This window comes from Lolium perenne, chromosome 6, assembly GCF_019359855.2.
Source record: "Lolium perenne isolate Kyuss_39 chromosome 6, Kyuss_2.0, whole genome shotgun sequence".
Classification (NCBI taxonomy): domain Eukaryota; kingdom Viridiplantae; phylum Streptophyta; class Magnoliopsida; order Poales; family Poaceae; genus Lolium; species Lolium perenne.
The window spans coordinates 6,711,641-6,735,371 of record NC_067249.2 but is presented as its reverse complement, the minus strand read 5'-3'; the positions used below and the strand labels follow the sequence as shown (position 1 = coordinate 6,735,371).

The following is a 23,731-nucleotide window of genomic DNA, read 5'->3' as shown; positions in this document are numbered from 1 at the left end:
TATTTGATACTGGTTCGGTTGCTCATATTTGTAACTCGAAACAGGAACTAAAGAATAAACGAAGACTACTGAAAGATGAAGTGACGATGCGCGTTGGAAATGGATCCAAAGTCGATGTGATCGCTGTCGGCACACTTCCTCTACATCTACCTTCGGGATTAGTTTTAAGCCTAAATAATTGTTATTTTGTACCCGCGTTGAGCATGAACATTATATCTGGATCTTGTTTAATGCAAGACGGTTATTCATTCAAGTCTGAGAATAATGGTTGTTCTATTTTTATGAATAATATCTTTTATGGTCAAGCACCACAAAAGAATGGCTTATTTCTGTTAGATCTCGATAGTAGTGATACGCATATACATAACATTGATGCTAAGCGAATTAAACTTAATGATAATTCTACTTATATGTGGCACTGTCGTCTTGGTCATATTGGAGTGAAACGCATGAAGAAACTCCATACTGATGGATTACTTGAATCACTTGACTTTGAGTCACTTGATAGATGCGAAGCATGTCTAATGGGAAAAATGACTAAGACTCCATTTTCTGGTATGATGGAGCGAGCTACTGACTTATTGGAAATCATACATACCGATGTATGTGGACCAATGAGTGTAGCATCGCGAGGTGGTTATCGTTATGTTCTAACCTTCACAGATGATCTGAGTAGATATGGGTATATCTATTTCATGAAACATAAATCCGAAACTTTCGAGAAGTTTAAGGAATTTCAAAGTGAAGTAGAAAATCAACGTAACAAGAAGATCAAATTTCTACGATCTGATCGTGGAGGTGAATATTTGAGTTATGAGTTTGGCATGCATTTAAAGAAATGCGGAATACTTTCACAATTGACACCGCCGGGAACACCACAACGAAACGGTGTGTCCGAACGTCGTAATCGAACTCTCTTAGATATGGTTCGTAGTATGATGTCTCTTACGGATTTGCCGTTATCATTTTGGAGTTATGCATTAGAGACAACCGCATTCACTTTAAATAGAGCACCATCAAAATCCGTAGAAACGACACCGTATGAATTATGGTTTAATAAGAAACCTAAGCTGTCGTTCCTGAAAGTTTGGGGTTGCGAAGCCTATGTAAAGAAGTTACAACCGGACAAGCTAGAACCCAAAGCGGAGAAATGCGTCTTCATAGGATACCCTAAGGAAACTATAGGGTACACTTTCTATCACAAATCTGAAGGCAAAATCTTTGTTGCTAAGAACGGAACCTTTCTTGAGAAAGAATTTCTCACTAAAGAAGTGACTGGAAGAAAAGTAGAACTCGATGAGATTGATGAATCTATACTCGTTGATCAGAGTAGCGCGATCATCGGAAGTTGTACCTGTACCGCCTACACCGGCAACGAGAGGAAGCTAATGATAATGATCATGAAACTTCGAACGAGGAAACATCGAACCTCGCAGATCGACAAGGAAACGTGCCACTCTGATTGGTATGATCCTTGTCTAAATGTCATGATTGTAGATAACAATGATGAGGACCTGCGACGTATGAAGAAGCTATGATGAGCCATGATTCCAACTAATGTCAAGAAGACATTAAATCCGAAATGGGATCCATGTATGATAACAAAGTATGGACTTTGGTAGACTTACCTGATAGCCGAAAGGCTGTCGAGAATAAATGGATCTTCAAGAGAAAAACAGATGCTGATGGTAATATTACTGTCTATAAAGCTCGACTTGTCGCAAAGGGTTTCCGACAAATTCAAGGAGTTGACTACGATGAGACTTTCTCACCTGTAGCGAAGCTAAAATGCTGTGAGGATTTTGTTAGCAATAGCTGCATTTTTCGATTATGAGATTTGGAGATGGATGTCAAAACGGCGTTCCTTAATGGAGACATTGAGGAAGAGTTGTATATGGTACAACCCAAAGGTTTTGTCGATCCTAAAAATGCGACAAAGTATGCAAACTTCAGCGTTCAATCTATGGACTGAAGCAAGCATCAAGAAGTTGGAACCGACGCTATGAGACGGTGATCAAAGACTTCGGGTTTATACAGGGTCATGGAGAGGCCTGTATTTACAAGAAAGAGAGTGGGAGCTCTGTAGCATTCCTGATATGATATGTAGATGACATATTATTGATCGGGAATGATATAGAACTATTAAGCAGTGTTAAGGGTTATTTGAATAATAGTTTTTCAATGAAAGACCTTGGTGAAGCATCATATATATTAGGCATCAAGATTTATAGAGATAGATCAAGACGCCTAATAGGGCTATCACAGAGTACATATCTGGACAAGATTCTAAAGAAGTTTAGAATGGACGAAAGTAAGAAAGGGTTCTTACCTATGTTACCAGGCAAGGTATTGAGTAAAACTCAAGGACCGGCTACGGCAGAAGAAAGAGAAAGGATGAGTAACATCCCCTATGCCTCGGCAGTAGGATCTATCATGTATGCCATGCTATGTACTAGACCGGATATAGCACATGCTGTTAGTTTGACTAGCAGATATCAAAGTGATCCAGGAATGGAACACTGGACAGCGGTCAAGAATATCCTGAAGTACTTGAAAAGAACTAAGGATATGTTTCTTTGTTATGGAGGTGACCAAGAGCTCGTTGTAAACGGTTACACCGATGCAAGTTGGAACACTGATCCTGATGACTCTAAGTCACAATCTGGGTACGTGTTTATATTGAATGGTGCTGCAGTAAGCTGGGCAAGCTCGAAGCAGTGCACGGTGGCGAAATCTTCAACAGAATCAGAGTACATAGCGGCTTCAGAGGCTTCATCAAAAGCGGTATGGATGAAGAGGTTCACTGTAGAGCTCGGTGTGGTTCCTAGTGCATTGGACCCATTAATCATTTACTGTGATAACATGGGTGCCATCGCCAATGCACAAGAGCCAAGGTCACACAAGAGGCTGAAGCATATCAAGCTGCGTTACCACTCGATTCGCGAGTACATCGAAGATGGAGAAGTAAAGATTTGCAAAGTACACCGATCTGAATGTAGCAGATCCGTTGACTAAAGCTCTCCCTAGGGCAAAGCATGACCAACACCAGAATGCCATGGGTGTTAGGTATATTACAATGTAATCTAGATTATTGACTCTAGTGCAAGTGGGAGACTGAAGGAGATATGCCCTAGAGGCAATAATAAAGTGGTTATTATTTATATCTTTATGTTTATGATAAATGTTTATATATCATGCTAGAATTGTATTAACCGAAACATTAGTACATGTGTGATATATAGACAAACAAGAAGTCCCTAGTATGCCTCTTAAACTAGCTAGTTGATTAATGGATGATTAGTTTCATAATCATGAACATTGGATGTTATTAATAACAAGGTTATGTCATTGTGTGAATGATATAATGGACACACCCAATTAAGCGTAGCATAAGATCTCGTCATTAAGTTATTTGCTATAAGCTTTCGATACATAGTTACCTAGTCATTATGACCATGAGATCATGTAAATCACTTATACCGGAAAGGTACTTTGATTACACCAAACACCACTGCGTAAATGGGTGGCTATAAAGGTGGGATTAAGTATCCGGAAAGTATGAGTTGAGGCATATGGATCAACAGTGGGATTTGTCCATCCCGATGACGGATAGATATACTCTGGGCCCTCTCGGTGGAATGTCGTCTAATGTCTTGCAAGCATATGAATGAGTTCATAAGAGACCACATACCACGGTACGAGTAAAGAGTACTTGTCAGGAGACGAGGTTGAACAAGGTATAGAGTGATACCGAAGATCAAACCTCGGACAAGTAAAATATCGCGAGACAAAGGGAATTGGTAATATATGTGAATGGTTCATTCGATCACTAAAGTCATCGTTGAATATGTGGGAGCCATTATGGATCTCCAGATCCCGCTATTGGTTATTGGTCGGAGTGAGTACTCAACCATGTCCGCATAGTTCTCGAACCGTAGGGTGACACACTTAAAGTTGGATGTTGAAATGGTAGCACTTAAAATATGGAATGGAGTTCGAATATTTGTTCGGAGTCCCGGATGAGATCCCGGACATCACGAGGAGTTCCGGAATGGTCCGGAGAATAAGATTCATATATAGGATGTCATTTTATGTGAAATAAAATGTCGCGGAAGGTTCTATGGAAGGTTCTAGAAGGTTCTAGAAAAGTCCGGAAGAAACCACCAAGGAAGGTGGAGTCCACAAGGGACTCCACCTCCATGCCCGGCCAGCCCTAGATGGGGTGGAGTCCCAAGTGGACTCCACCATAGGGGGCCGGCCACTCCCCACATGGGAGGTGGGAATCCCACCTTTGGGTGGGAGTCCTAGTTGGGCTAGGTTTCCCCCTCCTATGGAAGGTTTTGGTTTCGGGTCTTATTCGAAGACTTGGACACCAACACTTGGGATCCACCTATATAATGAGGGGCCAAGGGAGGGGGCCGGCCACCCGAAGACCACAAGCTGGCCGCCCCCCATAGAGTGGCCGGCCACCCCCTCCCAAACCCTAGCCAAGCTCCTCCACTCCATATTGCCCGCATTGCTTAGCGAAGCTCCGCCGGACTTCTACACCGCCACCGACACCACGCCGTCGTGCTGTCGGATTCAAGAGGAGCTACTACTTCCGCTGCCCGCTGGAACGGGGAGGTGGACGTCGTCTTCATCAACAACCGAGTACGGAGGTGCTGCCCGTTCGTGGCGCCGGAACCGATCGTGATCAAGATCTTCTACGCGCTTTTGCAAGCGGCAAGTGATCGTCTACCGCAGCAACAAGAGCCTCCTCTTGTAGGCTTTGGAATCTCTTCAAGGGTGAGACTCGATACCCCCTCGTTGCTACCGTCTTCTAGATTGCATCTTGGCTTGGATTGCGTGTTCGCGGTAGGAAAATTTTTGTTTTCTATGCAACGTTATCCTACACCTCTTCATCCAGGGCTCGCTGAACCTTTGCAGCCAGATCAGGCCGTGCCTTCCTTAACGTATGCAGGTATAACCTTTCGGCTTCCTCCAGGCCGCGCAACCGCTGAACCCTGCGCTTCTGTGAACGGCTAAGTCCGTCAGGGCACCACCTTGGACGGTGGTACCTGTCTTCTTCTTCTAGTCCCTCGTCTTCGGAATCCTCAAGATCTGCCCAACGAGGTGACTCAGCACGTTTGCTCTGTGGCGGGAGAGGCCCTAATTGCTCGAACACAGACACGTTGGCTGCCTCCTTCTTCTTCTCGTTGCATTCTGGGCAATTGCCGATTGTGGGCAATCGGCTCATTCCTGAATCCCAGCAGTGTCTGAAGAAAGGGCAGTCCCAGTGTCTGGCGTTGTCATCTTGCTCCCTTGATGTGTCCGTGGCACGGCGCTCGTGCTCTTCCTCATCGCGATCCTGCCGACGATGTCTTCTGGCTTCTCTAGCCAGACGATCTCCTTCATCATCATAATTGGACCGTCGGCGTTGGTCATACTGACTCACATATTTGTTGAGGAGGTGATCAGAGAGAGGTCGTTGATATCTTATGTTCTTCACCTCTCCCTCCGTGATGTAGCGCTTGCCATCATGATGGAGCCGATCGCGTGGAGCGGCCTCCTTTGTGTCCTTGCTATGAGAGCAGCTGCCCTCATCTCCATCTTTGCCAGAGTGGTTTCCAGGTCCTACCATGTTGATACTGAACGAGGGACCTGGCTGGCAACCCTCAGGGTAGGTGACTTCCACCATGTTAACGGCGGGGAAGGGTTGGGTGTCGACCTTCATGGCATACTGGTTGAAAATTAAACGCCCCTTCTCTATCGCCGCTTGGATGTGCTGACGCCACACCCTGCAGTCGTTGGTGGCATGGGAGAGCGAGTTGTGGAATTTGCAGTACGGCTTTCCGTTTAGCTCTTGCGCCGTGGGGAACTCGAGACCTTCAGGAATCGTCAACTGTTTCTCCTTGAGTAGGAGGTCGAAGATTTGTTCAGTCTTGGTCACGTCAAAATCAAATCCCCTGGGCGGCCCTGGTGGCTTTACCCATTTGCAGGACACGGGGGTTCCTCCCCGAGTCCACTCAGCCTTGCTACTTCTTGGTCTCCGCGGGAACTTCGTCTTCCTCTGCATCAACCAGGGACTCTGCACGCTTGAACTTGTCTTGAGTACAGTCCGGGTGGCGCTGTTCATATGCTTGATAGTTTCCCGAACCATGTGCGCCCGAGGGATAATCTGCTTGGGAGGCCATGTCCTTGAGCTGTGTTGCAAGGCCGGCTACGCCAACTCGATCGCTTCCTTTTCGATTATACGAACCGAATAACATCGGTTCCTAAGATTCCTGAAGCGCTGGATGTACTCTGTCACCGTTTCTCCGCGCACGACGTAGTTGTGCTAGATCGGCAATGCTAGACTCGGAAGCTTCCGAATGGTATTGCGTATGGAATTGTTCTTCCAATTGCTTCCAAGACCGGATGGAGTTCTTTGGCGAGAGGTGTACCATCCAAAGCCGATCCCGTGAGGGACTGTGAAAAGAGCCTCACGCATAGCTGATCCGACAGAAGCCGGTCCTAGTTGCGCCAAATATCGGCCGACGTGCTCGATGGGCTGGAGCCATCGATCCACCGAATTTGGAGAAGTCGGGAGCCGATATTTAGGTGGCAGCGGGATCATCTCGTACTCGTCGAGTACGGCTTGGAATAGCCGATTGCCCTTCTTTTCGGCACCATGCCGAACTGGTCTCTCAGTATGGTGCGATCTGATCCATTGTCTTGGGCTGCAGGAGTTGCACTACGAAGATTCGCCGGGGTGGCGTACTTAGCCAGCCATGTTTGCTTTTCCAGCTACGAGCCAAGCTGCAGGAGCTGGGCTCGGAGTTTCGTCGGGGTGGCATACTTAGTTAGCCACGCCCGCTTCTCAAGCTACTGTTGGCGACGTTCCTCTGTCTTCGCCGGAGTCCCCGATGTTGTGGCCTGGTTTGAGAGTGCCCGGTTGCCACAATCTGGCACATACGTGCACGCGTAGCCTTGAGGGATCTCCTTAGGCGCCTCAGCCCAGATCTGGCTGTCACTAGGGTCAAGACCGATCGTGTAGCCGACGAATGCCGTTGGTGCCGGCACTTCAGCTGGTGCTGCCAACGCATATGGCAGCGGTGGACGGACTGGAGTGGCAACTCTCCTTGATGCGTCCCGAGAGCTGGTCTGACGGCGAGTACCGGTGGCTCATGATCTCCTGGATCACGCGCAGAGCGAGACGCTCCAACACGTTGACCAAGTTTTCAGTGGCGGAGTAGCGAGTGAGCCACCAAGTAGTTGATCTCTGCCGCAGGCCCTGGTGCGTTCCTCCGACGGGGCGAGAGGTCTATCCCATCGAGTGCACCTTGCGGTGAGAATCCCTTCCATCGATGCCATGGGAACGGGTTCTACGAAAGAGCCGATGAGGTCGGCTTCGAGGGTGACCTTGATCTCGTCGTATCTCTTCTTGAGCTCGTCGGGCAGCTCCTCGTAGGTGAGCGGCGTGCCGTCCGCCATCTCAGATGTAGATGGCGATGTGGTTGATGTAGACGATTGTCCCACCGGGCGTGCGTGCAGAATGTGTTGACTGCCAAAACCCACCGGCGGGCGGCGGCATCATCAACACGGTAGAGCCGGGAAGAGCCTAGAGCTGCGGCTGGCTGAGACCCCTCCGAGCGACGGCCCGCAATGCTCTTACGGTCACACGTCCGATGCGAAGTGCAAGGGCGTGCCACCTGACCTATACCGGGTCAGGACGGTGATGGGGATGCCTCGCTTAGTTTCCTGCATGGCATACACGTAAACATTAAATATGAGCCTCGATCGGCTCTCAGGTTATCCTGTGAATCGGCTCAAAGAGCCGATCCACCCATGATTCGTACAGGGTGCACGAATATATGGTGATCCTGCTTGATCAAGATAAAGCTAATTAGATCTACGACGATTTAGGGTTTTCACCGCATAATCGGATCATCCTACTCCAGGTTGGGCCTCGCGGCCACGCACGGTGATCGTAAGCCGATCCTAAACAAGGCCTAAAAACCAACATGAAGTTGATCCTCGGAACATCCTGTTTAGGACTTGCGAACGCCACCCTACGTGCCGCTGGATCCTCCACCCCTTTGTAAGGCCTAACTATTGCAGATATTAAACTAATCCTTGCAGAACAAGGAGCAATCGTAACGGATCAGATCTACTAAATAAAGATCAAGCGGGGTGCCGCCCCCACACCTGAGATAGGTGTGAGGGCGGCTAGACATGCAAGGGTTGCACTACGTAAGCATGTTATACGAAGAACTATGCTAACCCTAACACATCTATGATAACTACGTTGCTCGCCATCAAAGACGCTTCAGTACGAGCAACGCATGAACAACGTGGGGCTTGTGCTGCCTAGATCGCAAGATGCGATCTAGGCAGCATGTCGCTTACCTGATAGAAACCCTCGAGACGAAGGAGTTGGCGATGCGCCGAGATTGGTTTGTTTTGGGTTGAACGTGAGTTGTTGTTTATTCCATAAACCCTAGATACATATTTATAGTCCAGGGGACTTTCTAACGTGGGAATATCCCACCGTGTGCGATACAAACTCTAAATCTTGATCTAAGATATAATCTACTATAATTAAAGATACACGGGCAAACTAGCCCAAATTCTCCGTGCAAGGCCGCTTCAGAGATCTTCCACGTGTAGTCTTCCAAGCCCATCTCTCTTACGGCCCACCTCTGGATTTGTCCAAAATCTGGTGATAACAGTCACGTACGTATAGTCTTCACAAATTCAAGTTATACCCATTTTACTTTGATCGACTTCTTTTCAATAACGGAATGCATGGGGATTAAAAAAATAGAAAAATGCAGATTTTCTATGAAATCCTTTCTTTCCATAGATGTATCTAGTCTTAAACGGTACACTACTCTAGGAGAAGAATGCAATGGGATCAGGGACGGAGACAAGGGGGGACGAGGGGGGGCTCAGCCCCCCCTATGGTTTGGATTTTATGAAGAATACTGCTCACTAGAACTGTAATTTCTTGCTGATTTAGCTTACTCTGCCCCCCTCATGAAGTTTACAACACTATTTTGCCCCCCTCAAGGTTGAAAGCTGGCTCCGTCCCTGAATGGGATGGATGGTAAACTAATAAACAAACATTCACAGCTTTATAATTTTTATTGAGCACGAACAACTAGAGTAGGCCAGCATGGCCGGATACACCAGGACCGGCCAAACTTCTTTGGCTTCTTGATGCACAGCCACCCCTCCTCCCGCACCCCACCCTCCTAGCCCTAACCGCCGCCGCTGCCGTCAGTAGCGCCGTCGGGGCAAAGACCCACGGGGCGTGGCGGCTGCGGGGGCCCTTCCTCGTCGCTGTGTGGTGGACGGCGGCCGGATCTCCCCTCCTCGACGCAAGGCGGACCGACAGGCGCGGATGGGATGGGCGGCGGCGGCCTGCGCTGCGCCCCCTTCTCCCGTCGGCTCTCCCCTGGTGGACCGGCCGGCGCGGATGGGATGAGCGGCGGCGGCCTGCGCTGCGGTCTCCCTTATCACATCGGCTCTCCGTAGCACTCCGGCAGGGGCTGGTGGTGGGCGGCGGTCAGGCCCATGGTCTGCGCCAATTTTCCCCCCGCCTCTCGTCGGTGAGTGGAGGCGATCTCTGGCTTCACCCGCGACACGAGGTCGCCCGGGGCAGCAGCCTTGGGTACGACGGTGGAGGTGGCCCTCTTCTTCGCCGGAGAGGTCGGTCTGCGGTTGGTGGTGGTGGATCTATCGATCTATCACCACGTTCTGGCGCGAGATGGAGGAGCATGGAAGCCGGCGATGGTGTAGCCAGTCGAGGGTTCGAGTGGCTAGCCCGGGATGATCACCGACGTGGGGTTCCGACCTGTATAAAGGTGGTGGTCCTAGGGTCTCTCTTGTGTAAAGAGGAGGCCTGGACTCGTGATCTGGCCGGAGTGTTGAGTTCCGGAAGGCTCCGCCGGCGAATATAACAGTGCTTTTGCCTAGAGTTTGCTGGATCGGTGGTATTCGGTCATGCGCACCCATGCTTTTATTCCGACCGATTGGTTCTGGTGGGAGCGGCGCGAAGGTCTTTTTCTGTGTTGACATCAAGTGACTATGGATCCATGATGAAAGTCGGAAGAAGAGAAGTTCATGAAGGCCGGAGGGGAGGACTAGCTAAGAAAGGTTCAAGTCTCCGCGCTGTTGAGGGACTTGCTTGGTGTTCCAGGCTTCACAGCAGCGGTATGAAAGTGGGGGCAACAACACAGCTGAAGTTCAGAGTCCTACCTTTCAGGGTGAAAACCCAAGGTCTCGCATTAACTAGTTGTGTCTGGCAATGACCTTGTTGGAGGCATTGTTTTGAGAGCGGGGACTATCTTCAGGGTGAAAACCTAAGATCGTTGATCGGCGACGATGGTGTTAGAGCACTATTCCATTCTTGAAGGCGCCGTTTTTGGATAGTCTGTATTTCAGGTGTTGTATTGGCGGTGGTTGTATTGCTGTTGTTAGACCCGAGATACTGTAGCGGAAATTTTGTTTCTTTTTTTCCATTTTTTGTTGTGTGCATCCGTAGTGCCATTATGGTGGTGCGTTGTTGCAGAGACTAGGTGTAATTGGTATCTTTTTTATATTAATATATTCCCTTTTTCGAGAAAAAGGCTAGCATGGCCTTGTTGAGTTTACCTTCGAGATTTTACGCGTTGATCTTGATCTTGATCCCTCCCCAATCCTGTACTCTGGTGCCCCCATCTTAGACTAATTTTGATTATGTGATTAGCGAAATAGAGAATAGGATTTTAGGGATGAGGCGAGGGAGGTGAGGCAGCAGAGGAGGTCCTCCGTGCGTGATTGGATCGAGTGAAAGGAAACGTCGATCCCTGCGATCAAGGGGAAGCTATTTTCACCTAGGCCTACCTGTGCGCATCAAAAAAATGGGCCTTTTCTTTTTTTCCTTCTACTTTTTTTTAGTGTAATTTTTTTTCCTTCTACTATTTCTCTATACATAGTATGTAGCAGATATGGCCCCCTATATTGTCCCTATTTGCCTGGGCCAGAGCCGGCTTCAGGGTTGTTAGTTATTAATCTTGTTAGTATGTACCTGAAGATTGCGAAAAACCAAATCTGAACTGGGGTGTAGATGCTCCTGATTTAATAAAAAAATCAAAACAAATAGTAAAATAATTTTAAAAAATCTAATATTTTTGGACAATGAACATGAACAAGTGTTCTAACTGCACACCAAAAATTTCCGAGAAAAGACATCTATAGTGGTTTGTGCAAAAAAGCTAAAATACGGTGCTGTTTAGAACGTCTAGATTTGTTTCTTACATCACTTCAATTTGTCTTTTTTGCACAGATCACTACGTAAGTCTTTTTCTGGAGATTTTTGGTGTAAAGTTAGAACAAGTATTCATGTTCATTTTCCAAAAAATTCAGATTTTTTAAATTTTTTTTGCTATTTGTTTCGATTTTTTTATTAAATCAAGAGCATCTACACCTGGGTTCAGAAATGCCTTGTCCCTGAGATTGTTAGTTGTTAATCTTGTCAAGAATAGGCTATCAATCACGAAGCCTATATTTCAAGATACAAGTATTGCTGTGAATGTTTTTTTTTTTGGGGAAAGAACACTAAGTATGAATGTGCGATCATAATCTCACAGATACTACAATCAATTCAATGGAACAATTGATCAAATTGATAAACAAAAGCAGGCAGCCTGAAGAATAAAAATGATTACAATCTTCCAACAAGTTTTATTACAATATAAGGGTCTTCCAAAGAGTAGGATACTTTCAGGAAATTGGCACACGGAAACGATAAAAGGATAATTCACTGGCTGGGCGAAAGCACCATCAGTGCAAACTAATGCCCATCGCCCAGGCCTTATTACAACCATAAATAAGAGTATTATCGTCATCTCACTTTGACAAAGGAGAAGAAACAGTTCGACAACATAAGGTAGCATGAAGCCAACGCTCCGAATTTGGCCGAGGAATGAAAGCAGAGGTCCCAGTTGAACGAAGCAAACAAACATTGGCCAGCATAAGAAACGGAGACTGACAGCATCTTGGTGCAGAGGCCGAGAGTAAAGCTTCCATCATCTAAGAAAAAAAAATTATGGTAAGTGCATATGCGTGATAATATACACAGTGGTGACGAAAAAACTGAAACATACCAATGAAAACATAGTGGCGAGGAGGCTAGTGGCATTCTTCGATTTCAGTACCATTTCTGGTTTCATCAACCCAGGTGTTGGACAGCAACACCTCACGGTCTCCATTGACAGAAGGCTCGACCAGATTGCCTTGGTTGGAAGCTTTTTTAGTTTCAGTACCAGTTTTTGTTTCATGAACCCTGCTGTTGGATAGGAAAACCTCATTGTTTCCGTTAACACAAAGTCTGATCAAATTATCATGTCTGGAAGCCTCTTCTCTCACGGCAGCAACTGCTTTTGTGACACCACCACTGCTTGCATATTCTGAAGAGTACTGGATGATAATCATCTCAAGACTGTCGAGGTTGATGAGACGTGAAGGAAATTTATCAGCTGGGCAAGCATAGAGCTTCAGGTGGAGTTGTTTCAGTCTTGGCATAGCTCCCAGCTCAAAGGTGATCCATGGCACACGGCAGTCAAAACTGAATATCTCGAGGCTCATAAAACCTTTATTACATGTTTCTTCCAGTGGAGGCAAATCAGTGCATGTGCTGGAGTGCAATCTGATGGGGATGGTTACTTCTTTTTTCCAGGGGATGCAAATCAGTGCAAGTGCGAGAGTGCTCAGGACCGGCAGACCTCCAAGTATCTTCAGATCATCTCGGTCTAGCTTACAGACTCTGACATATAGCTGCTTCAGAGTGGTAAGTTGTTCAAGCCACCGTGGAACTTTCACAAATCTTCCTGCCACTTTCAGCCTCTCAAGTAGAGGAAATTTGGTGGATACAGGAAGTTCGTCGCTCGGATTGTAGTCACCATGAACTATTAGGGATACAAGATTCTCGTACTTGCTTATGGAAGACAGTAACTTATCATTCTTGTCCTTGTCAGCAGGATGATCATGCAACACTACTTTAAACTCTCTTACTCCTGCAAGCTCACTTGTCTCGTCCGTGACACTTCCCGGCCCTTCTATTGAATCAACAGTATCAAGCACATTTAATGACTTCCACTGGTCAGTTCCCATAGGCAACTTTACTTCTCGGGGGGAACTACTATTACCATAATAAAGATGTGCTAGTTTGGGAAGCTGAAAAATTCCCATTTGCAGACCTATCACTTGTGTCTGCCTTACATCCAGAGTCTCCAGATCTTGCAGTTCCCCTATTTCTGGTGGGAGATTACTGATTTCGGTCTGTCTTATATCCAGAGTCTTCAGCTTTTGCAATTTCCCAATTACTGGAGGGATCTCAGTGACTTGAGTATGCTTGAGACTCAAGTACCTGAGATCGATCATGCAGCATATATGACCCATGGCAGAGTTGTCCAGATCTCTGCAGCCATCTAGATCCAATACCCGTAGACTCCACATATTAGTATTTACATAGAACTTTACAGGGCCAACAACAGTTATCGAATGAATATATCTATGCATCCTTGATGTGTAAACTGAATGTTCTGAACAAGAACATTGGATGGACAGGCGTAAAGACATTGCATATTCCCTTGAAGTACAACTATCAGAAAAGACAGTAGCAAAATTGTCTTCTTGTGATAACCTCCAAAGAATATTGTGCATCATATAATTAACTTCATATATCTCTTCCCCCAGATTACCAGATTCTACCAGCTGAATGAAATTCCTGCCGATGAGCTCGTCAAAGTACCAGCTTGCTAATTCTTCATCACTACACCCTCCATATTTGTCAATAAATCCTTCCGCAATCCATTTCCTAACCATAGTAGCCCTATGAATCATTTGAGTCTTAGCTTGTACAACTAAGTGCAGCAAACAATTCTTCAGAGAGCAGGGAAGATGGCTGTAGGGAAGTAATACAATTTGTATCAATTCTCCAAAATCTAGATTATGCTCAGATTCAAAATCTACAAAACTTGCCATCTGCTTCCAAGCACTATATACAGAATTCAGCATCTCCTCCCATTGCTTTGTTGCGGTTACTCTGGTAGCAAGTACCAAAGCAATACTTATTATTACTGAAGGTCTACCACCGCACATTTTCAAGATTTGATTTAAAGCGTCCATAGGTGCATGAGGGAAACTAGACTCGCAGACACAGAAATGCTTTAGAAACAACTTCCTGGAATCAAGATATCCAAGACTCTTAATTTCATAGACCGAATCATCCAAGAGTGGCAAACCCATGTTATTAATCGTATCAATGCGAAATGTACTAATTATTCTGCTGCCGTAAACGTCATTTTCCAAGATACTTAAGATGTCCCTGAACTGAGTCGTGTCCAATGTATCATCAATTACAATAAGGTACCTATCAAAGTTTGACAATGAAAAGTAAAATTAGAGTACTGCTCATGATATTAATATTTTGTATCATCAGTATAAAATTACAAAAGTAAGCAGAGTTATACCAGGTGTTTCAGAGAGAAATGGTGATATGTATGGTGCACGCCACTAGGAAACCAAGTCGCATGAAACGAATTTTGTAGCTAGCAATGACTAAAATGAAACCAGGATAGCACACATTTTTTTGTTTCAAGTTTGCAAAACTAATGTTGTTAATTTGTTCAGAAGGCAATCATGCAAGCCCACATGAAGGATGAAGCGCACTAGCATTTATAAATTACTACAGCATCTGCATTTGATCACAAACGAGGACTGTCAACCTATGTGTATATGGAAAGCTCTATACATAACATGCCATCTGCAAAATCGATGTCTATTAAGAAAATAGAGGCTACCTGTGCGCCAACTGATGTGAGCCAAGTGATGCACACAACTGTATCTTACAAAACTAAATTAAAGAGGGAAACACATTGCACTGCCAATTAACAAATATTAGAATATTACAACGAAAAAATATATACATTGTATCATTTTCATTCATTACTAAAGTTCCTGCTACCTAAAAAAAACTAAGAAACTTTTGGAGAATTGCAGTAACTTTGGATTGTTCATTCTTATCACTTGAAAGGTACAGATTACCAAGATTATCTATTGCCGCCTAGGAGGTTGTGATATGCCACTTGTACTTCTAAATAGATATTAATATCTTTCATATCAGCACATATTTGAAAATTGACGATTGATAATACAAAAAAACTATATCGACACATATTTCTACCATAAAGGAGGTTGAAAAATGAAATATAATACTCTCTCCGATCCATAATAACTGTCGTGATTTTAGTTCAAATTTGAACTAAAACCACAACACTTATTATGGACCAGAGTGAGTACATAATGAATTAATGATGAAAGTGCATGGCATTGCGCTAAAAGTTTATGAGATCGAATTACATATGTGACATGACAACATATTATAGTGTGTCACAATTTGAACAATTTAGTTAACCCTGAATCCTACTTGAGATCTTCATTGACAGCTAACCCCGGTGGTGTTTGCAGGTGTAAAGTACCACGCAAAAGAAGACGGTCATGATTGCCCCCACAGAAATAAAAAGGAGAGAGCAATGATTTTTGTGGTGTGATTTTGCGATGTAAAACAGAGTCAAAGTAGTTGGAATGTGATAAATCTTGTGAGTATAAATTCCTAACATTTTTTGGATAGAAGCTGGTAAGTTCCAATGTGATATTAATTAGGAATATATAGAAATTAATGAGCTAGATCGATTTAGGTGCACGTACTTCCTAAAAGGGAAGTATAAGCATTTTGAAAAAGCTCATAAGAAAAACATGATCATATATATATGTCGATGCGCACCTCTTGTTTTGAAGAAATTGTTTAATTCCATCAATAATCTTGCCATAACCAAATACACTTCTCTTGATGTTCATATGATTTTCCACGTCAAGTTGAGAGAGCATCTCCCTAAAAAATGCATCTTTCAGGGCATCCTTTTGGAAGTCATCAGGCTCCTGAGCAGGGGCCCTAACAAAAGCCCCGCAATCGAATTGCGGTTTAAGCTGATTGTATACAATTCGGGCAAGAGTTGTCTTCCCCGATCCTCCAATACCGACAATGGAGACACTTCTCATTTTTTCCTCTGGCATGCCATCTCCCGCCGCCAACATCTTGATCAACTCATCCCTCGGCCCGTCAATGCCGACGAGCTCTGTCTCTTCCTCATGTTTGTACAGGGCCCGTGTGTAGGAGCCTTCCTTGAGAAGTAACGACATTAGCGATAAACCACGCTCTGTGATCTCTTTGATTCTGGCATCTGCCATCTCAGGAGGACTGCTGGTGTTCTCAGCGGCGGGGGCAGGCTCGTCAGCTGGCACCAACAAGGAGTCGACGAGGTTCTCTGCGTCGTAGAGCAGCTTCATGGTGTGGCATAACCACACACTCTTCTCCACTTCCAGATCCCTCAACTCCACATCCCCTATAATGTTCGAATTTGCGAGTAATAGCTTCAGCTGTTCCTCCATAGACTCGAGTTCCACCTTGGGCATGCTGCAATCCTCATTGAGGAGCTTGCCCAGCTTGGGGAAGAGGGAGCCCCTGTACTCCGCCGCGGCAACCATGCTCGGCCGCTGACCTGCCATGCTATGTTGCCCCCCTCTTGCTTGGGGAAGGAAGGCGACAGAGGAATTGATCACATTCACAGCAACGGGGAAAGAGAATCACGGACCAGGAAGGAGCAACGGAGGTCGCCCGGCAAGAGCCCGGCCGACGGATTGTTGCCGGCTTGCCACGGCGAGGGCGTTGACCACTACGGCGGGAGCCAGGGCAACAAGACGCTCGCAGCTGCAGTCGGCCTTGGAGAAGATGGCGGCGGCAGCTGCTGCGTGTGATGTGAGAGAACCGACGGACGGATGGTTGCCTGAAGCAGAGAGGCGATGGCGTGGTGGTGTGGGAGATTCGCGGGCACAGGCGACGATGGAGATGGAAGGTGGGAGGTAGGCGACGGCGGGGGCAGAATCTGGGGAGTCCTATGCTTATGCATAAACAGGGTGTTTGACAAATTAAGGAAAGGGAATGGGTGAGTTTGGTGGTGGAAGTTGTAAGAGGATTAGACTAGCCACAATGGTAGGTATTATAGATCATGCATATGATACTAGTTTATGATACTACTCCTCTAATGCATTGTATCATAAGGTAATATTATAGCAGTTAACATCATGTTTTGTACAATCTCAATACAAATATGTGTACATGATGCATTTGCTAACAAGTTTTTCTAGTTTTACGTGCTATGATATCGTATCTACCTATGATACCACTCTCATCTCTCTTCTCATTAATTATTGTGTCACATCAGATCTTTACCAACATGGCATGCATGATACTACCTATGATACCTTCATTGTGGCTAGTCTTAGGGTGTGTTTGGTTCAGCCATAGATTCTGAAAAAACTGTTGTGCATAGTGAGGTGATAGCTAATTAAGGACATAATTTTACCGTGACAGATGAATATGGATGTGACACAATTTAAAAGATTCACTCGGCAGGTTATTTGTACACATTGGGAAGACACCATATCCGCCGTGTCAAGTCGTGCCATGATCTGGCTTGATAGCCGATTATGCTACCAGTTAAAGGTGACCTTGAGGATCGATATATGAAGATTTCCACTAAAGGTCCTTTAAGATGACCTCAAATGAAGAAGTAATAGAAAAGAAAATTGTGTGTGTCATCAGAGCAAGCAACTTTGTTTTTTTATGTCATCGCGATCGAACTAGTATGCAACTTGTGAAGATAAAATAGTTCTAACACCCGAATTACCGGAGTTGGGGCAACCATAGAGGTGTCTAAGGTCAGGCGCGGGCAAAGCTCTCGTGTGCCTTCATCTAGTACTCTAGCATATGGAAACAATGATTGAAAGAAAAAACTCTTAGAAAAATTCAGTGAGTTTGAAGCTCTTCACCGGGAACTAATAGAAAGGGCCCATGATCTTGCTACAATACAAGCTTATGAGGCATATAAAAAGAGGAGTGTAGAGCGTAAGTTATACAAGACCATGGTTTCTCCTTCACAATTACAAAGTTTCGGCGACATGTCTTTGCCGAAAGAGACTAAAGTTATCGGGGGGCAATCATGTCTATCTAAGGTGAATGCCGATAATGTTATTATGTTTGATGATTTATGGGAGGAGCAATGCCATGGATATGAACTACTAAAGAAGAGGCGCAAGGAGGAATTTGAGGAGTGCAAGAAGAAACTCGAGCCGAAGTATAAGGAAGATCTGCATGAGTTTCTTGCATGCCTCAAAAAAGGTCATCAAGATAACATTACTCAAGTTGGATAAATCAAGTCCCCTCCTCTGCGTAGCGATCAAATTGAACCCTGTGCTAAACTGATACAAGAAGAAGATTTGCTAATTGATAAAATCAATGAAGAAAATAAAAATGGTTATGCTAGTATGGTTAATTCGGATATTGAAAAAGTCGAATCAAAAAGTACATGTGTTGAATCTATTGAATTAAAAAGATGTAAGCTTCTTTGAGAAAGAGCATGGTGAATACTACCTCTGCTTTAAGGAATAAGGCATCCTTGTTTTACGTGCTTTTTGTTTGACCAAGAATTATTTCAAATAAATAAAATTTGTTTGTATGAAATTAGTACCATTAAAAAGTGTTTTACAATACGAATCCAACGATACTAATTAAATATAATATAATTAAGATTTTTTTGCTCGGTATTTATGATCAAAGTTCATGTTGAAATACGCGTGCGGCTTATTCCTTGAAATGAAGGTAGTATGAAACAACCATGCTTGATTTTTCTAGATGCAAGGGTGCTTACATGTTGCCCTATGAATTTTGTGCTAGAGAATTTAATGAGCATAAACGATTAAGAAAATATAGCCCAACAATGTTCAGTTGACAAAGAGCATCAAAGTACACTGGCACGGGATCGAGAACAATAAGAAGACAAGGTGTTGGAGAATAATCGAAGTTGGAGATATAAGCAAATCCTATGGATGTCAGAGGCAAGATCATCTACGGAGTACTAACCTTTCTACCGGATCGAGAGAAAAATTCATGGCTCCGGCCTCTATAGAAACGTGGCGACGATGCTCCAGAGACGCCAACGCAATCGCCAATCTTTTCCAGCTGCGAAACTCGCCCCTAACCCCAGGAACCTATCTAGGGAACTAAGGGCTTCTTTGATTTATAGAATTTTTTCATAGAAATTATGTTGAATTTGAATTCTATGGATAATTTTCTGCATAATTTCAACAAACCACTAGGAATTTTTTGGGATTTTGGATAATTTTCTCCGATCTTCTAAAATATACTGGAAGTAAAAAAAAAAATCCCAACCGAAGGCACAATTTGTTTAGGATGCCTAAAATTGTCCGACTCACAGACAACTATGTGCTAGCACAGATAAAAAATACTACAACCTAGCTAACAACTTGCAACACAGAACAACATAAACTGAAACAAGTGGCCGGGAATCAAGCCAGCTTTGGTATCCTAAGCAAAGTCTATCTATTATATTCAGTCAACTCTAATGAAATGTTTGGATCAGAGTTTCATGTGGGGGGGCTGTGGATGACCGCGTTTAGCGGAGAGACGTTGGGGGCGATTGGCCAGGCGACGTCAGGGCGATTCTGGATCCTCCGGCAAGACGGCGACGAAGAGGTCGACTCTGACGCCGGGGAGTCATGTGCCTCGCTCGACGACCTCCATGGCTTCTCCATGGACCCTAACTACCTCGCAGAGGTGTCGCCGGTGTCTGGCAGGGACCTGCCATCGATATCGTCATCCAGGGGCTCCAAGAGGATTGAAAAGAGGCGGCTTCAGAGAGAGGCAGCGATCACGCTGTGTGGCCAGGTGAGTTCATCGTCTTCGTTGGATTCACCCAGCAGATCAACGACGACATGGACGAAGGCCAGGCTTGCGCGGTCGAAGCGACCTGTGCTGGAACCATCTACGTTCTGCCTCGACGACGAGTTGGAGTCAGCAGCTTGGACGGTGGTGCAGCATAGGAAGAAGAAGGAGGTGCACAGATGGGGACGGATACGTCGGAACGGCCGGCGGCGATCATCGCCGGCGAAGGTAATTCCTTCAGGCTACGTTCGTTTTTCAAATTCCCTGTGTTCTGCCTGAGATTCTCGGATCGAGCTGATGGCTCAATCGCATGTGGGCTCGGTTTCCCGTAATGAGGGCCCTGGGCCTTCGTTGGTCTCATCAAGCCAAGAGGGCCGATGGATCAAACAACTGAAATCTAGTCGATTACTATCCAGGTTCGGTCGCGTGAGGCACCGATCGCTAGGGTTTTCGACAGAACGAAGTTACGAGGGAGCTCCTCTGGTGCCGGCGGCTGTTGCTATGGCCGGACGGGGAGGCGGACGAGGGGGAACGGATGGACGAGGACGAGGCGACGCCACGGGCGGACGCGGCAACAACGCCGGCCATGGTGCGCAACTAGGTGCAGACGTGGACAACGGCAATGCTGTGCCGCAGTTCACGTCCTTTGTTCAAGGCGGTCCAAGCGGGACGGCTGGCGGTCTCGGTGCGATGGCGGGGCCTTTCTTCAACCCTGGTTTCCCGGCTGCGGCAGGGTTCCAGCCTTGGATGCCAGGCTTTCAAGGCGGAGCGCCGGTGTTTCCTGGCGGTGCTATGCCGGGAGGACAAGGTTTCGTTGGGAACTTCCCCGGGTTCCTCCCGTTCGGCAATCCACCCATGCAGCCTGATGGTTTCAACGTCGGTGCTGGCTTTGAAGGAGCAGGTCAGGGTGGTGCTGGACGCCGCAAGCGGAACGACGGGAAGGCTCTGGGCCGGGATGGCATGCTTCGCGGACGTGGCCGTGGACGGGGCAATGCGGCTACGCGTGCTGTAGGGCCGCAGCTTCAAGGAGCACAGCAAGGTGCTCAACACCTAGGCCAACCTCAGGCTGCGCCAGGACATGGGGTCGGCGGTGGCGGCAATGGTATGGTGGCGCAGATGCCGGTTGTGCCTCCACAGGGGGCTGCACAGGCTGCGAACCAAGGAGGGGATGTACTTGTAAACCAGTTTCTGCCGCAAATGGTGGCTGATCCTAATGCTACTGTCAACCAGAAGAAAGGTAAAAACCCGGACAAAATCAAGTGTAATCGGTGTGGTCTGACGGGTCATATTGCCTATGGATGTGTACAAGTGTTGTGTGATTTCTGTGAGCGAGCTGGACATGCTAATGCTGATTGTCCTTTGCATAATGCTCCAAAGCCACAAATGATAATGCATGGTATGGCAGATGATGAGCTATGTTTCTTTGAGATGCCTTGTACTGGTTCGTATAAGCCAAAGATGGAGAATTCACGCACGGGTAGGATCTCCATTGAAGGAGGGGTTCTCACTGCGCAGCAGATTGTCTCGCAGTTGCAGCGTTTGGTTCCGGTGGAGAATTATCATTGGGATGTGTTTCCTACCGAAGACAACTCATTTCGTGCAACTTTCCCTAACAAAGCAGAGTTAGAGAGGCTCAAGGTCTTTGGGGCTTGTCATGTTCCAAACACTGGGTGCATTATGACCGTAGACAGTTGGGGAGCACGGGTTGACCCTAATTTGCGTCTACCGGAGGTGTGGATAAGAGTTGCAGGGATTCCTCCTCGACATAGAGGAGATTACTTAGCTGTTTGGGCTCTTGGCACTTTGTTTGGTAAAACTTTCGAGGTGGACATGCCATTCACTAGACAGCATGGTATTGCCAGGATTCGTATTGGTTGCATGGACTTCACTAAAATCCCTGCTCTCAAATCGGTGTTCATCAAAGATGGTTTTTTTGATCTTCTGTTTGAGGTAGAGAATGCATCCCTACTACAATCTGATGCAATTATGCATGATGCTTACACCCATGATGATGATACCAATGGTGGTAATGGTAATTTAGGTGGCTTGGGAGAAGGTCAGGGGGAACGGCAGAATTTAGCTACGGGAGCTACTAATGCCGATGCCGCACCTGGAGGACATGCGGGTTCGGTTCCTTCAAATAATGTGCAAAGTGCAAAACGTTTCACTCCTGGAGTCATCTTCTCTCCATCTCTCAAGCTGAAGATGGCAGAGGCTAAGGCGCATTATGCTGCTACTGTGTAGGCTGCTCAAAAAAAGGAAACAGAGCATGCAGTACTCCTTTCTCCACTTGAGAACAGCCCAGGAGGGGCGGGGGACGTCGTGGATAGTACATGGACCACGTTATCGCATGTAGCTGCGACTTCGTCGCTGCATGCTGCTGCTTTTGCTGCGGCCGATCCGTCGATGCACGGCAAGGCGGATGGCCTCGACGCAGTGGCGTTGCTTGCCACCGTTTCTGCTGCAGTTCCAGAGGTTGCGGTCTTTGATCTTGAGCGGAACCTGGAGGGTTATGCTGCTTCAACGCCACGCCATCAGCCACTTGCGTCGAGATCAGGAGGATCTCCGCATGGCGGCACTCCTTCGCTGCGGTCACCGTGTGTGTCGAGATCAGGAGGATCTCCACACGCGGGCGGGGCCTCGCCGCGATCGCCCTCTACTCCGACTCTCTGCAGGCCGCCATCGTACGAGGACGTTGTGGTGTTCGGAGGCATCCAGGACCACTCCAAGCTGGGCTTGCGATCGAGCTCGAGGATCCAAGCGCAGCCTAATGCGGATGTGCCGCCAATGGAGCGGGCAATGGAGCTTGCAGCGCGGCGGACTCCTTCCTTCACTCAAGGTACGAATTGCATTAAGAAATTAAATTTTGTTGATCTTCCAGATTGTGAGATAGAACATAGAGCTAGTGTCTTAGGAATCTCATTAGGACAGTCCTCTGATCAGATTTTACACTCTATTAAATCTCTTAAAAATTTAGAAGTGCAAAGAAATTTAATTTTCCTTAATAAAACTACTAACCTTGGGGAGGATTCGTCTAGCTTGGTTCTTTCAAAAGCATCTAACTTGTCCGACGATTTGGTAGATGCTGAAAATGATGATCATGAGGATCTAATGCATGTTCCACTTATCAAGTGGCGCAATAAAAATAAGGTTAAGTCTTCTCGTTTGATTCGACGAAGTTCTAGGATTAAGAAACTTAAGAATCTGGCTATATGAGAGGAATTTGGTGGAATTGCGAGGGTCTAGCGGATCCTGCTAAAATTTGTTTTATTCATGAGTCGGTAAGGGAGCACAAATTAGATTTCATAGTTTTGTTAGAAACAGGAAGAGCTAATTTTTCTGCACCTTTCCTTAAGCACCTTTCTGGGGGAATAGACTACATGTGGTATTGTCTACCACCTAGGGGAAGGTCTGGGGGTATTTTGGTGGGCATCAACATGGAAACTACTTTGATCCAAAGAGTGGAGACAGGTGATTTCTGTGTTAAAATGTTCGTTAAAAATAAATCGGATGGTTTTGAGTGGATTCTTGTTGGGGTGTATGGGGCAGCCCAAGATGCGCTCAAACCAGATTTTCTGGCAGAATTAGTTAGAATTTGTGAATCTGACAACCTCCATCTGTTGGTGGGAGGGGATTTTAATATTATTAGGAGACAAGAGGAGAAAAATAATGATCGCTTCAATGCGAGGTGGCCTTTTATTTTTAATGCGATCATCGAGACACTTGATCTAAGAGGGTCCGGTAGACAATTCACTTGGGCAAGTAGGCGGGAAATACCCACTTATGATGTAACATCCCAAAAATTTCAAAACAAAGAAAATGAATTTCCCTTTTTCCAAATTTTGGAACCAGCAAAAACTTTTATTAAATTAAGTTTGATACATAGTGATCATGCTTAATTCTTGTGCGATTGCCATGATTGTT

The 23,731-nt window shown here is 46.0% G+C and overlaps 1 protein-coding gene across 1 annotated transcript; it reads right to left on the bottom strand.

Moving 5' to 3' along the window:
* Positions 1–11,652: 11,652 nt before the first annotated feature.
* LOC127309004 (disease resistance protein Pikm1-TS) lies at positions 11,653–16,581 on the bottom strand. Its single transcript, XM_051339974.1, has 3 exons — positions 15,791–16,581; positions 12,111–14,377; positions 11,653–12,036 (listed from the first exon to the last, which is right to left on the bottom strand). Exons 1-2 carry the CDS (start codon positions 16,570–16,572, stop codon positions 12,136–12,138), a joined length of 3,024 nt encoding a protein of 1,007 aa, XP_051195934.1. The 5' UTR covers positions 16,573–16,581; the 3' UTR covers positions 11,653–12,036; positions 12,111–12,135.
* Between the last annotated feature and the right edge of the window lie 7,150 nt (positions 16,582–23,731).

Bases quoted from the DNA above. Each gene is read 5' to 3' on its own strand.
- LOC127309004 (XM_051339974.1), bottom strand. From the start codon at position 16,572: ATGGCAGGTCAGCGGCCGAGCATGGTTGCCGCGGCGGAGTACAGGGGC. The intron at 14,378-15,790 runs GTGCGCATCGAC...AAACTTTGATAG, and splicing joins CAATTTCTTCAAAACAAGAG to GTACCTTATTGTAATTGATG.